This window comes from Gymnogyps californianus, chromosome 18, assembly GCF_018139145.2.
Source record: "Gymnogyps californianus isolate 813 chromosome 18, ASM1813914v2, whole genome shotgun sequence".
Classification (NCBI taxonomy): Eukaryota; Metazoa; Chordata; class Aves; order Accipitriformes; family Cathartidae; genus Gymnogyps; species Gymnogyps californianus.
In genome coordinates this window covers 121142-136016 of record NC_059488.1, presented here as the reverse complement: position 1 = coordinate 136016, position 14875 = coordinate 121142, and the positions used below count along the sequence as shown (strand labels likewise).

General features: G+C 52.5%; 1 protein-coding gene across 1 annotated transcript; it reads left to right on the top strand.

Annotated features, from left to right (window-relative positions):
* Positions 1–1032: 1032 nt before the first annotated feature.
* LOC127023786 (dual specificity testis-specific protein kinase 1-like) lies at positions 1033–13128 on the top strand. Its single transcript, XM_050908087.1, has 8 exons — positions 1033–1218; positions 5852–5973; positions 6120–6168; positions 6900–7049; positions 9058–9231; positions 9825–9908; positions 10994–11080; positions 12536–13128. Exons 1-8 carry the CDS (start codon positions 1033–1035, stop codon positions 12635–12637), a joined length of 954 nt encoding a protein of 317 aa, XP_050764044.1. The 3' UTR covers positions 12638–13128.
* The last annotated feature ends 1747 nt before the right edge of the window (positions 13129–14875 follow it).

Below are 14875 nucleotides of genomic sequence, written 5' to 3'. Positions count from 1 at the left end.
CCAGCAGCACAAGGGGAGAGGGAATGGGGGTTGTGGTCAGTTCATCACACGTTGTTTCTGCCGCTCCTTCCTCCTTGGGGGGAGGACTCCTCACACTCTTCCCCTGCTCCAGCATGGGGTCCCTCCCATGGGAGACAGTCCTCTATGAGCTTCTCCAACATGAGTCCTTCCTACGGGCTGCAGTTCTTCACGAACTGCTCCAGCGTGGGTCCCTTCTACGGGGTGCAGTCCTTCAGGAACAGACTGCTCCAGCGTGGGTCCCCCGCGGGGTCACAAGCCCTGCCAGCAAACCTGCTCCAGCCTGGGCTCCTCTCTCCACGGGGCCACAGGTCCTGCCAGGAGCCTGCTCCAGCGTGGGCTTCCCACGGGGTCACAGCCTCCTTCGGGCCTCCCCCTGCTCCGGCGTGGGGTCCTCCACGGGCTGCAGGTGGATATCTGCTCCACCATGGACCTCCATGGGCTGCAGGGGGACAGCCTGCCTCACCATGGTCTTCCCCATGGGCTGCAGGGGAATCTCTGCTCCGGTGCCTGGAGCACCTCCTCTCCCTCCTTCACTGGCCTTGGTGTCTGCAGGGCTGTTTCTCTCACATATTCTCACTCCTCTCTCTGGCTTCAATTGCTGCTGCGCAGTAACTTTTTCCCTTCTTAAATCTCTTATCCCAGAGGCGCTACCACCATCGCTGATGGGCTCGGCCTTGGCCAGCAGCGGGTCTATCTTGGAGCCGGCTGGCATTGGCTCCATCGGACATAGGGGAGGCTTCTAGCAGCTTCTCACAGAAGCCACCCCTGTAGCCCCTCTGCTAGCAAAACCTTTCCACGCAAACCCAATACACTTATCCAGGAGACAGTGCCCATGGGTGCTTCCCAGTGCAACATGTGGTGCAGGGTGCATCATCTTGGTGCCTTGTCTCCTCTCCCTCTGTTCCTGAGGCTTCGTCCAGTCCTGGTCTCTAGTGCAGGTATTTGTTTGATGTCCAAATGCCACTGTTGCCTCACTGTGAAACACACTGTGTTTTAGCTGCTGCCCCCATGATGTGCGAGGCAGGGCTGATCGCACCGGAGCCCTCCGGCCCCATGCAGTACTATGGTGAGTCGTCCGACACCTACTACCACGTGGACCGCTGGCAGAGGCTGCGCACGGCTGTCAGGAAGCTGGAGTTCTGGGAAAACTTCAACGCCGAGCTGATAGGCAGCGGCTTCTTCTCCAAGGTCTATAAGGTAAATTGGCGTGCAGGCAGCCCGTGAGCTGTGTGAGAGCAGCTGAGCAGCTGCTGAGGCTGTGTAGGTGGTGCCTCACCTGAGGAACCTGTCCCCGAGCTTATTTCCTCATCTTCATCTCTCCCAGCTCACTCTGGCGGGTTGAATGGGGTCAAGGAGGAAGGGACACCCCCCTGTGCGCACCTAGCACATGGCCTTTGATGCATGTCTCCCCTTCCATAGCGAAAAAGGAGATGGGAGGACTCAATCAATCAGTGTTCATTGATACTGTCATCTAGCCATACAACAGGCTTGTCAGGGAGCTAAACTGGGTGTTGGATGAGATTAGGGGATATTTATGCTCTGTGCGGGTTTTGTTGTCAAAACTGTAGCAAAATATATAGAGAAAAATAATGTAAAATTAAGCTGCATGTGTCTCCCAGAATACCTGCCACCCACACCCCATGGAGATGCCAGCACTGTCACACCTCTCCGGCTGCTGCCCTGTGTTACGGTGATGCTGGGGAAGAGCAGGGGATGTGGGGCAGGGTCAGGCTGGGACAGGCTGCTGGTCTGTCCACTTCTGCCTCTGCTGCCTTCATGTCAGCAGACCCATGGCTCCCTGCAAGCCAGTGCATGATGCGGATGGTGTGTCACCAAAGCAAAACTGCTTTTCTCACTGGGGCTGTTGTGAGTCACTCCCTGCACCGAGCTCCACTGGTGTGGGAGTCTGTTTAACCGTCTCGGAGCAAGCACAAGATCCGGGGTGCTGCTAGCTTCGCTCCCCCTCCAGTGCTGCTCCTCAGCCCGGGAGTGCCACTGCTTACTTGGGGAGAGTGGATGGGACTTGGGGCTCTTTCCCTGCAGCCCTCGGTGATCACTGCTCTATGAACAGCAAAGCAAAAGGAGGTGCTTCACGTTAGGAAGTGAGACTCAGCCTTCATCTCTGAGAGCAGATGCCACATTGCTTTGCAGTGTGGCCGGGTTTGCCCACCTTATCCCTCCTCCCAGCAGCCCTCCAGAATGTGGTTGCTGACACTGGTCTTGGTTGTTGGGATGTGACACAGACCCAGTGGAAACAAATTGGGCCTGACTCTACCATTGCCTTCAGCTCCTTAGCTTGACCGGCCCCGTGATAAACATCATGACTGCACATTTCTCCTGGGCCAGCATAAGATGCTTCTGCCAGAGGAGTACACTGACATATTCTGGGTGAGATCCCTAGCTCGTGTAAGCACATGTGGCCGGTTGAAACTGATGGAGCCAGGCTGGCAGGATCTGGCCATGGAACTGCAGAAAATACGCAAGTTGGACAGATAAACGCACATTGCTTTCTCAAGGCTCTGTCTCCTCCTCTGCTGCATCTGGGCTTGGTGCTGTGATAAAGCCTTTGAGTGAACTTCAGGTCCAGGGACAGTGCACTAAAACTGTTCAAGAGGAATCTCCAGCCAAAGGTCTATGGCAGCTCTTTGCAGACTGGAACAATACATGACAAATACCTGTCCCCACCACAGCCTCCCTCTAGTAATTGCTTTCCCCACCTACGCAGCGTACTGTTGCCATTGCTTTCTCTTTCCTTTATCTAGCAGATTTTCATAGTAACAGTTGCTGTTTCCTCCGTGCGTGACATTTTCCTCCTGCCCTGGCAGTGAATGAAATTCCAGCAGTAGGCAGGCTGGCGACACGGATCTTGAATGAAAATGAAATAACTTCTTGAAGTAGAAGCAGAAAAAGAAATGTAAAAAAAATAAAGTTTGAATGAAATGCTATGGGTCAAATAGTCAGAAGACAGCGGAGGAGGACTTTGGGCAAGGACAGTCCTTTGTGGAGACTTGACATTGGTCTGGGGACTCAAGCGCGACCGTAACCGAGTGCTCTGATGACTCGTGGTGCTCTTGGGTCAGCCAGTCCCCTGTGCATTTGTAGCCCTGAGCAGCAGCACTCCTGCTGCGAAGCATCACTGGCGATGGTCCTTTGAAGCTCTTTGCCAACAGATGCTGTCTTCCAAAGCGCTCCCGCGGCAAAGACATAGACTCCCCAAAGTGCTGGCACTGCCTGTGCTGGCTGCCTGTTGCTTTTGCCATCCTTTGTCCTTCAGTTAAGCCCATTCTCAGGAGTTGTTATATGTGGGTTGGCTGAGGAAGGAGGATTCACTTGGTTCTACTTGGTGACTCAGACTCAAGAGGTCTGGGCACAGCCTTCTGCTCTGTGGGTTATGTATTGCATGACCTGGGCACAGGTTACGTTCCCTTTCTCTGCTTTAGTTTTCTGATGTGCAGTAAGGAGCTATTCAACTATGAGTTTCTCTTGGGGAAAGCATAAAGCTTCTTTCATTGGCAGCTCTCATACATAGGGGTCTGAGCTGCTCAAAAGCAGGAAGGAAATGCAGCGTGACTTCTTTTTTCTGAGGTTGGTTTAAGGCATTGCCCAAAGGAAGCCTCTGAGCAACCTTTTTCTCTGTCGGCCCTCAAAAAGCTTCATACACGTTAGGAAGCACAGTTCCACTCTCTGTCTTTCTGCAGCTTTCCAGTGCCAGATTTCCACCTTTATTTCTCCACTCAAGGCTGACACCAGATCTTTACCCTTCATCACTCATTAGCATGAAATGAGAATACCTTGGAGGCCCCTCTGCACTTCCGTGGTTCTCACACCGATCCAGGACAAAACTGGACACTTTGCGTGATTCAGAGTGGACCAAGAGCTGCTCCAGGTTGGCCAGAGCAATGTCTTAGGGCCTGTGGTCTTGGAAGAGGCCTTCTGAGCCCATTACCTTTGCCTGTCTCTCCCACTACTTTTTTTTGGGTGTGGGTCTACCCTTGCTTTTCAGTCATTTCTTCTCCCGACCAGGCTGGACTTTGCATTGCCCTGTGGACAGGAACCCCTCCAGCGCTCACCGACTGCACCAGCCCAGGCAGTGTTTGTGAACTCTGCTGGCGTCCAGCTGGGACATGCAATCTCACCTGGAAGCTCAGTGTAGCTCAGTGTCTCCACCAGAGTTTGTGCAGAGCTAATAGGTCTCACTGAGACTCAGTATTAGCTCTTTTGAAAGTTTTTCAGATCTTCCAGGTTTCACCTGCTCCCTGCACTCTGTCCTGGGCATAAGGGCACTCACAGTCTTTGGGCAGAAATGGTTGATAGCATTTCTTATATTTACATCTGTGCAATTACAGTTAATAATCAGTTACATCTGATTAGTGACGCACAGTCTGTGGTTGTGAAGTCCCATCAGGTGACGGTGTCAGAGCCCTGGCTTCCTTACGACCTGCTCGAGTAGAGAGGCAGAGTTATTCCAGCGATAACATTGACTATCAGGTTGCGTTCCTTCAGAAAGGAAGCAGCAGTTCATGTTGCTCCCAAGACAGTTTGTTTTGTGACCCTGATTATAATGAACCTTTCTCTCCTTCCAGCCCAGCTAGGTCTTACATGCAGCTCTTTGTTCTCTTCATCTGGGCTAGTAACCTTATCTGTAAAGTGACCATCACAGAGAGCAATGGGTGACACTTTGGGACTCAGAGTGCTGCTCTTAAGCCAGCTCATGCTGTGTCTAAACTATTTTTCCCTTAAAACAAACAAACAAAACCCCATAAACCTCAAAATGAGAGAAAATTAAACATGGCGGGATTCTCTGCTAGCCCTGGGGGAGCTGTCAGGACATCAGTGTGGGCCACACCTGATACGTGAGTCTCCTTAAAACAGGTGTTAATTGAGGATGGAAATGTTAAAGTACCACAATGCTGTGTGATGTGGTCTGGAAACTGCTATTTGGATCGTCAACCCAGATAACATGAGCTGCAGTGCAGGGGCCCTGGATGGTCCTGTCAGGGCTGAGAGCCAGGGGACCCCTGCATGTCCTGCAGCCTGCATGAAACCCCTCCATTCAGTACTGCCCAACCCTGGTGCCTCCACAGGGAACAGCAGATTTCCTCCTAAAAATGCCTGCTCAGTCTGTTCAGTGTTGTAAGGTGAGGGAAAAGCATTTTGTTTTCTGTTCTGTAGCTTCCAGTATCCCTGCCCAGGGGAAGCCCTAGGAATGAAATGTGTGGTGGTAATCCATAGCAGGGGTTCAGGTTAGCACGTGGCTGGGAAGCAGACACGGGACCTCCGTCCTGGGTTGCAGGGGAGAGACGAGCTGGCTCTGCGTTTTCATTGTTGTGTCTGTCTGGCAGAGCCTGGGTGGAGGGAGGCTGGCTGTGGGCAGGGGTGCAAAAGGAATTGGGGACGAGGAGTGTGGCCAGCAGCCTTGTGCAGTGATCAGACCCAGGTAGGAAGGAGGGATGGAGATGTGGAGCAGGCTGTGGCTGGGAAGGGATATTGAGTGCAAGTCATTGGAGGGGAGAAGGCCATCTCTGCAGTAAGCCAGTGTGGGCTGAGAAACTGCTCCAGCCCAAGGAACACACAAATTTTGGCAGAGAAATAGTGTTGTGATGTGTTGGGACAGGAGGGACCTAACTGTCCCCAGCCACCCAGGCAGGCATCACTGGAGTGGAGCTTACGTGGAAGAGGCAGCACCTTGCACTTGTGCAGATGACTGTGCAAAGCTGTGGGCAGCAGGGAAATGAGATTCAGGCCTTTGGTTGGGAAGGGATGCTGTTGTCCAGAGGGGCTGGCAGACCTCTGGAAGCTAAGAGATGTCCTGCTCCAACCTTGGCTCCAGGTGACCCAGGCTGCTGCTTGTAAAGTGATGGTGGTGAAGATCTACAAGAACGACGTGGACCAAGAGGTGATTGTGCGTGAGATCAGCCTGCTGCAGAAGCTGTCCCACCCCAACATTGTCAGGTGGGCACATCCTCCGGCCACGAGCAGTGGGCACTGGCAGGGGCTGGAGTTGGCTTGGTGTCTCTAAGGCAGTTCTGCAATGAGGGATTGCGCTGAACCTTGATGGCATCTTTCCTTTTTTTTTGTGTGTGTGTTCTTCTGCTTAGATACCTTGGAATATGCGTGAAGGATGACAAGCTGTACCCCATTCTGGAGGTAAAGGTTTCTTGCTTTTAAGTGTGCTGTGGGCAGGCAAGGACCCTGCGGTTCTTTGGCAAGGAGGATGGCAGATATCCTGGAATGCATATCTACGCCTCTCCGACTCCTGCACCTGTGAATGGTTCTAGACTAGCATGATTGCATTGGAGGGGCTTCTGGTCCTTTCTGCCCCACAGCGGGTCACAGCTGGAGTGGGGCACAGTCACTGCAGGGCCATGAGATTCAGGCAGGATAGCCAAAAAGTGTTTCAGGTTGGCTTGGTAGCACCAAAGGGGCAGAATGGGCCAGCTGGCGGGGAGAAGAGGAGCCAGGGACAGAGTGGCAGGACCTCCAGGGTGGCTCTGGAATCATGGTGTGGTCTAATGGAAAAGCCTAGGCTGGTACCGGGGAGGTCTCACCTTGTTCCTACGCTGTCGGTGGCAGAAGGCGTTCACTGAGCCGCTGCCAGGCTTTTTGCCTCTAGTTCGCTGCCCGTGAGCGAGGACCATGGCTGGCTTATACAGCCATCCCTGCAGCGGGGCAGAGCCCAGAGACCGGCAGTGACTTGCTGTGCCAGGAGGGATATTTGCACTGTACCACACACAGGGATCCCGGCGTGCGGTGGCATTCCCAACCTCCATCCTGAAGGAGGGGCTCCTGGGTTGGCGAGGGAGGGTTCAGCACCTGGGAAGCTCCAGGGGAGCCTGTGCCCAGCCGCACGGCCACCCGCTTTTTGTCTCTCTTCACAGTACGTGAATGGGGGTTGCCTGGAGGAGCTCCTGGCCAGCAAAGACATCGCTTTGTCGTGGAAGGAAAAAGTGGACTTAGCTTCTGACATCACCAGAGGCATGATCTACCTGCACTCCAAGAACATCTACCACCGAGATCTCAACTCCAAGGTAGGCAGCTGGAAGGGGGATGTTGCCCCCAGACTGCTGAAGGCGACTGTGTTATGGGACCATACAGGGACCCCTTAGGGCTGTAACCAGGAGGCCTCAGGCCTCATGTTGGTCGTCTGCTCCATGCTAATCCCTCTGCAGGCAAGGAAGCTTTCTTGATAAAACCTGTCATTACATTGCATTCATCACTTGCCAAGGAGGAGACCCAGATAGAGATAAAAATATATTGCTCGTAGTGCTGTTTCTGTCAGAGAAGAAACCAGATGGAAATGTGTGCAGGATTGCACATGGTTTTCTTTGCCTACAGTTGCAGGAGAAGCTCTGCCAGATTTAGAGATTTCCTTTCCTGCTCACAGCAAGGAGGAAGCTGTTGCTGACAGGAGCTGGTCACGGGCTCTGGGAGCAAGTGCCATGTGAGATGGTCCCTGTCTGTGTGCAGAGCACCAGCAGAGCTCAAGAGAGGTGTGTCTCCTCACTCAAGTGCAGGGAAGTTGTTCTTCCTTGATCCAGAGGGTCCAGGTCACCAATTTTAGGATGGTCACCTCCGTGGGTTTCACACCCTGGCAGCCTGCCAGCTGTGAAGACTGGCATCTGGAGACAGGCTTTGGGTGTAACGCAAAGGCACATCGTGTTCCTGGTGTATTGGCCATCTGGCTGGGAGGCTGCTTTCCTCAGTGTGGGCTCATGCTGCTTGATGGGGGCAGGAACAGCACTGGGGCTTTGCCATTCTCAGGTTTGTCCATGGGGACAGGCTTTGATGACGCTCTTCCTCTGCCACTGGTATGGCAGTAGGAACATGGTGGGGCAGTGCCTTCTTGATCTCTCTTGGGCAAAACTATCCAAACTTCAGGTGGATCTGCAGCGTGTCTATATCACAGGGAATGTGAGCTGAGGGGTTGGCCACCAGCCTGGACCATATCTCTGCCAGCTGATGCCAGAGGCTGGCTTGGTGATTAACGGAAATGGAGCCTGCAAGTCCTTGCAGCTGATGCTGGATATGTAGTGGTGTATCTCTTACAAGCCATTTTTGTTGGTGGTCTGTGTGCTTTTTAAGAGAAACTTGAAATATTGATGAAGGTTGCCAGTGGGGAAGCCAGTCAAGCGTGACAGTCTTGAGAGACATCAGCACAGGAATGAAACTCACCTTTGTAATCTTAGGCTGTTTACTTGGCTCAGTTACTAACCATGAAATCTCAAACACCAGGCAAGGACAAGGCAAGAGCCTGGTTCACTCTGACCACAGGTTTCTTGGCCAGTGTGCTCTGAAGTCAGGTGAGATGTAATTTTCTATTTGGTGGTGACTGATGAGCTCAGGAGCTTTCCAGATCTGCTTGTGGAAAGTGCTGGTGGTCCCTGACTGTCCCTTCTGTCTCGTTGACAGAAGAACCCTGAAAGAGGTTCATCCTTCCCCAGGGAAACCTAGGAAACCTACAGTGATGATGGCTGAAGATAAGGGAGAGAAGTGCGTACGTGCTCACTTGAAATCTGGTTGTTAGTGAGAGCCATCTGGAGAAGATGTCTGTCGTTTCTGCTAGTTCCCTGGGAGCAGATGCCAAGGAGAAAATCCTGGGGAACTGAACAGGCTGAAACTGCTGGGGTTTTGAGAAACCTTAAGAGAATTTAATAGGAATTCCTCCAGAAAGCCGTGCTAGGGATGTGTAGCCGTGGGCAGTGAGAAGGGCTCTGTGAGAAGTGATCCTGCCTGCCTTCGGCTGAATGGCGAATAAGGTCGACATGCACATTTCGAGGTCTCTTTCAGATAAAAGGATGTGGATCATCATGTTTGTTGAACAGCTTCTTCAGAGGACTTTTCCTGGCTCGCGATGTGATCGGTCCATCCCTCATCTGCCCCGCGCACTCCATGTGTGCTGCCAGGATGCAGGTCTCTGGCCAGGGGAGAGCCTGTAACGGCGAGGTGGGGCTGAGGGCCGGCGAGGTGCTGCTCAGTGAAGTGTCCAGGCCCTTCCTTGCCGGGCGTCTCATGCCGTGCCCCATGGGCTCCTTTCAGAACTGCCTCATTCGAGTGACGCCGCGGGGCCGCGAGGCGCTGGTGACTGACTTCGGGCTGGCCAGGGAGGTGGTGGAGCTGCCTGTGAAGGATGTGGAGAGGAAGCTGTCTCTGGTGGGCTCTGCTTTCTGGATGGCTCCTGAGATGCTGCGGGGAGAGCCCTATGACCGGAAGGTATGGCACTGCTTCCCAGCTCCTTGTTCATCCTCAGAGCTCCCGAGTGAGCATGGAAGATGTCTCCTCTGCTTGCTGGTGACATGTCCCAGCAGCAGAAAAGCCCTTCCCTCCTTCCTCAGGAAACGTTGCCATGCTACCTGGACCTTTGCACAGTCATGCTCTGCTTAGCAACTTGGGAGTTCCTTATGTGGCCTTGTTAAGTTAAACTTTTAGGGAAATGGATTGCTGCCGTGAACAAACACAGTGAAGCCTCTCTGAGGAAGGTGCTTGATGAGTTACAGCCTGACGACCCTGTTGCAGGATCTGTGGGGGGTGCCAGAGCTGTGGTAGAAGCACCAGACATACTGAACAAGAGCACGGGGCCAAGCTTCCCGAAGATGAGGCTGGGCTCCAAGTGGGGCTGTGATGTTTCTGGGTGGGTTCAGAAGCCTAGAAGAAGTTTAGGGGTTTGCTGCCTCCATCTCCAATGGGCTTTTTTGATGGGCTTTTGCGTAACTAATGGAAGGAACTTGTTGTTGGTAGTCCCCTTTCTCATGCTTTGCTTCTGGGCATGCCCTGTCCCACCTCCCACTCTCCCACCCCTCCTGCAGGTGGACGTGTTTTCCTTCGGCATTGTCCTCTGTGAAATCCTGGGCAGGATCCCAGCTGACCCCGAAGTGCTTCCCAGGACTCAGGTAATGATTCCTGCAGCCAAATCTAACGGTGTTTTCTCCATGGTAGCAGATTGTGGCTTCTCCCTGGCCCGGACAGACCTATACACACGTGTATGTGTTCACACTCAGGTTTCTCTCTAGAGGTTTTTCCACGAGAAAATCTGATCTCAAAATTTTCAGTGCACAAGAGTTCAGTGCATCTATAGTTTCAAAACTTTTGTTAGATCAACGATTTGAGATGAAGTACTTCTGTTTAAAGACCTTAATTCCAAATACTTCATTTTGCTTTGACATTTCAGCTTCTCCATTGAAGTGGCAGGTTAAACACAACTTCCATCACAAATGTTTATTTTCAAATACATTGCAGTTAATACACAGTTCATGTGGAAACAGCGGGCCTCCCTAAAAACATGGCCTTTTTTGTTTCAACATTTGCAACATTTCCCTTCCACAAAGTGGGAAGGGAAGGTTTGTCCTGAACAGGGATGAAAAATCCAGCAGGAAAACAGCAAATTGCTGCTTTCCAAGGAGCAATGCAAAGAACCTACAGTGACTAGAGATTATTCCGTGTTTCTGTGAGACTGAACAGGAACTAATGCTCCATCTGTGTTCACAAGATGAAGGAGAATTACATATCAGAGACTCTGAAGTCTGGAGGGAGAAAGCTGTAGTTATGGAAACAGCTGGCTGGACCCCTTCAACTCTCAGTTGCTGTTGGAAGACCAGATTATCTGCAGTTCCTGTCCTCGGCAGCCACTGCTCAGCACCTGGTGCTGGTTCCTCTACTGGTTTCCGCTTTTGTGGCTCTTGTTGCCTTAGTCTGAGCTTTTCCAGGAGGACATATACTGCCCTGCAGGGGTAGCGCAGAGCAAACAGAAGGATGCTACAGTCTCCCAGCTCTGCTAATGATTTACTGTTTGTGCAGCCCTGCCAGAGCTGATGTTGCCCTGGTACCTTTGCATAGCCATCAGTAAAATAGCTGTGATAGACCCTAAGAGCTTTAAACTATGAGCATTTTGTGCTTTAACACCTTGAGAAGGATGAAGAGCTTTTAAAGGACTTTGTAGCTGAAGTCTTTTCTACGTACTCTTCCCACTTCCTCACAGGATTATGGCTTGGATGTTGCTGCCTTCCAAGGGATGATCAGCGAATGCCCTAAGCAGGTGATGGACCTCGCTGCTAGCTGCTGTCGGGTGAGATTCTTGCTAGTTTGTTTTTTTTTTTTCCTTTGGTTTTATTGGATTTGTATCACACTTGTCTGACAGAGACCAAAATTGTTGTGAACCCTGGAGAGCTTGAACCTGCTGCTCTCCGTGCTAGCACACAGGGCTCTGCCACCTGAGCTGTGAATTGATGAGATCTTCCTGGGCCGGTAGAATGCTTTGATCCACCGTGCAGTTTTGCCCTTAGAGAAGTGTTTAGTTTGTGTATTACAGCCCAAAACATGCCAAGGTCCTGCCTGTTTCCTTGCGTGTCGACACCAGAGTGGGAAGCAGGGTGGTGATGATGTCCAGTCCCTCCTTAAGCCAGGCTGCAGGCAGAGGCACCCGGCTGATCCTCTCTGGAGGGCACTGCCCTGCTGTTACCAGCCCTGGTGTTACAGGTATCATCAGAGCATAGTCCTCCAACCTTTCTGGCTTTAGCATGAAAGATAGAGGTGAAAGCTGGGGGGCCTCCCCATGCTCCCCAAGGCCTCGGGAGGCAAAGCAGAGAGAAAGTGAGGATTCAAGTTAATCTCTGAAAGGAAGAGAAAAACAAAGGCAGTAGTCAGGCAGAGAGTGGAGAAGCTGGGTGATCATAATGCACCTAATTGCTAGGAGCTCAAGGCAGCAAATGGAAGAAATGCATGGGTCCCGAGGACAGGTGAATAACTTGCCCTGAATCAGAGGAGTGATTCACATCAGCAACTGGCGTAGATTTATGTGTTCAGATCTTGTATCTCTGATGGGCAGCTTTCTAATGCACATTGATATAATAACGGGCTTCTGCCAGAAATGGCCCTCGGGGCTGTTCTTCTCTGCCCTTGTGCGAAGTGCAGGTTTGGGGAGTTTCTGGTGCACCTCCCCAGCTGGCTCCATGGGGTCAGGCACAAAGGGCAGCCCTAGGATGGCACGGTGGGCGTGCGGAATGGGGGTGCCCCGGCTGTGTCACTCACTTTGGGTACACCCCGATGGCACTGGGAGGGCTGGGGGATCACAGCCCACTGAGGATGAGCTGCATCAGGGAGACAAGACAGTTAGATCCTGACTGTCATGAAAAAGCTCAGGGAATGATAGTCTCCCCCCGATACCTACCTGCAGCCTTTCCCTGCACAATGCCTGCCCCTGCACTGTTTGGGTGGGTTTGGGGATGAGCAGTTCCCACACCCCACCGGGTCGGGGTATGCCAGGCTGGTTTTCAGCATCTCGCTGCCTTTGCTTGAGCTGTACCGCACCATGGGACGTGTCCTGCAGCTGCTCGTTTGCAGCAGCCTGGGCCTGGATCACCAAGTGGTGATGCCAGAAGGCTCCACCGGCAGGCGTGTGATCCAGACCAGTGCTAATGATGGATGGATGCCGTTGCCCAGCCTTGAGGGAGCCAACAGAGCTGCTGCAGAGCACCCACCTCCTGTCCAGGGTGTCCTCTTCAGCTTTCCCTTCTCGTTCCAGGTGGAAGCATTTAAGAGGCCATCTTTCTCCGAAATCCTGGATGAGTTGGAGGATGTCGCGGAGAGCCTGGAGCCTAGGAGGGACAATCAGCTTTCAGGCTGAGCTGCCTGCCTCCTGTGAGGCTTGGCAGAGAATCGCCCAAACTGTAAATTAACTGTCTGGGGGGTCAGGAGTGAAGAAGGAAGGTGGGGAAGAGAAGAGCTAAGTGATGCGCTGGTGTTTATTTAATCATAATGTCGGTCTCTAATTTCCTGGATGGAAAACATGGTTAAAAATGGAGAAGGGACTTACCAAGGGTATATTTCTCCTAGCTAAGGTTTTTAACAGATGTAATTAGGACACCGAGCAGCCTTTGTCTGTTTGCTTGTTAAAAGCAAATGATCCTGGAGGGACCTGAATTCCCTTGAGGATGCTTTCCAAATCCCCAACATAAACATCATCCTCTCCTGCTTCCCCGTGCCCCCCGGACCCAGGGCCTTCCCCTTCTCCATCCCCAGGGCCTTGAGGAATCGCCTCTCGGGGGGCTGGGGTCTGTGTGGTGTGAAGGAGAGGGGCTTTGGGGTGCTTGGTGAGCCTCGGAGTCGCCTTATATTTCAAAGCCTTAAAGCATCCATCCGGCAGCCTTACAGGAACAGGTATGCTCTGTAAGGTCTCTGGCTGGGTCTCCTGGCATCGTGCTCGGGGCGCACCCAGGCATGGAGGCATCTGGCAAGGTTTTGGAGAGTCAGCTGGGGCCACCCACAGGGTGCCGACCTGCGCCGGCCGAGGCGATGGGGAGGGTGTGCCTTATCGAGATACGAACTAACCGACTAACATCTCTCAGAAAAGCTTTGTCAGACACATGTCCCAGCATCATGGCAGTCTGGATTTCTCCCTGCTGCCCTCAACTGGGGCTCAAAGGTGGAGGCGTCTGCCTCCCCGCTTCTCGCCCCGCTGCAAACACGGCAACGAGCACAGTGCCAACAGCTCGTGAGGTTGAAACGGGGGAGAGCTGGGTCACGCATCATCCAGCATCTCACCCATTTCTCTGCCTGGCCCAGCACCCATCGCCTCCTTGGCCTCCCTCGCGGGCCCCAGGGCTCAGGCAGCCAGGAAAGCACTTTGTTTTGATACCATGTTTTCTTCTGTGGGCCAGAGGAGGGTGCTGGGGCTGCGGATCCAAACCAGAGGTGGAAAGAATAATGGCTAGAAATGGTCTGGCATTGCAAATTAAGAGAAAGAGGTGAGCAGTCGAGTCCCTGCCCCCAGATCAGCTGATTGCTGGGCCATTGGTCTGAAAGACATGTTCTGCTGGGACCAAAATGTTTGTGGGTGTAAATAGGTGTAATGTCTGTCTAGTGGTGGAGCTGTGGCTCTGTTCTTGTAGACTGTAAGCTCTTGGAGCAAGGATCATTCATCTGTCCACCAAAAAGTATTTGTACAGTGTTTAGCCCAATGGACCTTCAACCTGCAGCTTGAAGGCTGTTCCCCCACATAGTGGTAGACCTACCTGGGGGCCTCATCTCAAGCTCTTGGAGCTGGATTTGGTGTCATATATAGCCCAACGTCTCTGTGCCGTGGTGCCTGCACAAGGGAGTGTCAGTAGTGTGCTGGGACAGAGACGCAGTGGAGGAGCATGGTGCATTTTCACCAGGGATCATAAGGAGATTGGGAGCTGGCATGAAACGCACTGAATGGCACCAGGGTCACCAGCTCAGCCACATCTCCAGGGGACATCTGCAGCTCCTCATTCCCTAGAAGTGCCATTGTGCTTTTGTGGGATACTGACTTATTTGCACAAGAAACCTCCTGCTCAACAGTAAACTGCCCAGCAAATACCTTCATCCCAGCTGGATGCTGCCAGTGGGGGGAAGCAAAGCCTCAAGAAGCAGAAGACTGAAAATAAGGGAAGCTTTTCAACCTGGATGAGGGAGAGTGGCCACTTTTTGACTTGCACCAGTTTGGGGACTTTAGACCAGTGGAGTGAAATGGACTGCAACAGCAGTACAAACAGCACTGATATATGTGTGTGTCTTCAGTGAGAGCCAGCCACCACCAGCATCACAGCAATGTGTTGGATGAAAATCACAGAGTGTATATTTGGCTACCAGGAGATGGACGTGAGGAGCTAACTGCAACCTCCCAAGGCTTCCCAGGCTCGCCTGGGCTCTTCTTCCATAGAGGAATAGGCTTGAGAATGAGGAATCCAACCGTATGTCCTAACTCCCAAAGCATTAAGGATACAAAGCCTTTTCCAAAGGCCACTATGGATGAAGGATAGCTGTCCACCTCGGCTCAGTCCCTGGCTAGATGCATTGCTTTCATAAAGCCTTTCCCCAGCCTTCCCCATGCTGCCTCGAC

Excerpts from the sequence above, each read along its gene's own strand:
- LOC127023786 (XM_050908087.1), top strand. The coding sequence starts at position 1,033 with ATGTGCGAGGCAGGGCTGATCGCACCGGAGCCCTCCGGCCCCATGCAG. Across the intron at positions 5,974-6,119 it reads TCCCACCCCAACATTGTCAG|ATACCTTGGAATATGCGTGA; the intron begins GTGGGCACATCC and ends TCTTCTGCTTAG. Across the intron at positions 11,081-12,535 it reads TCGCTGCTAGCTGCTGTCGG|GTGGAAGCATTTAAGAGGCC; the intron begins GTGAGATTCTTG and ends TTCTCGTTCCAG.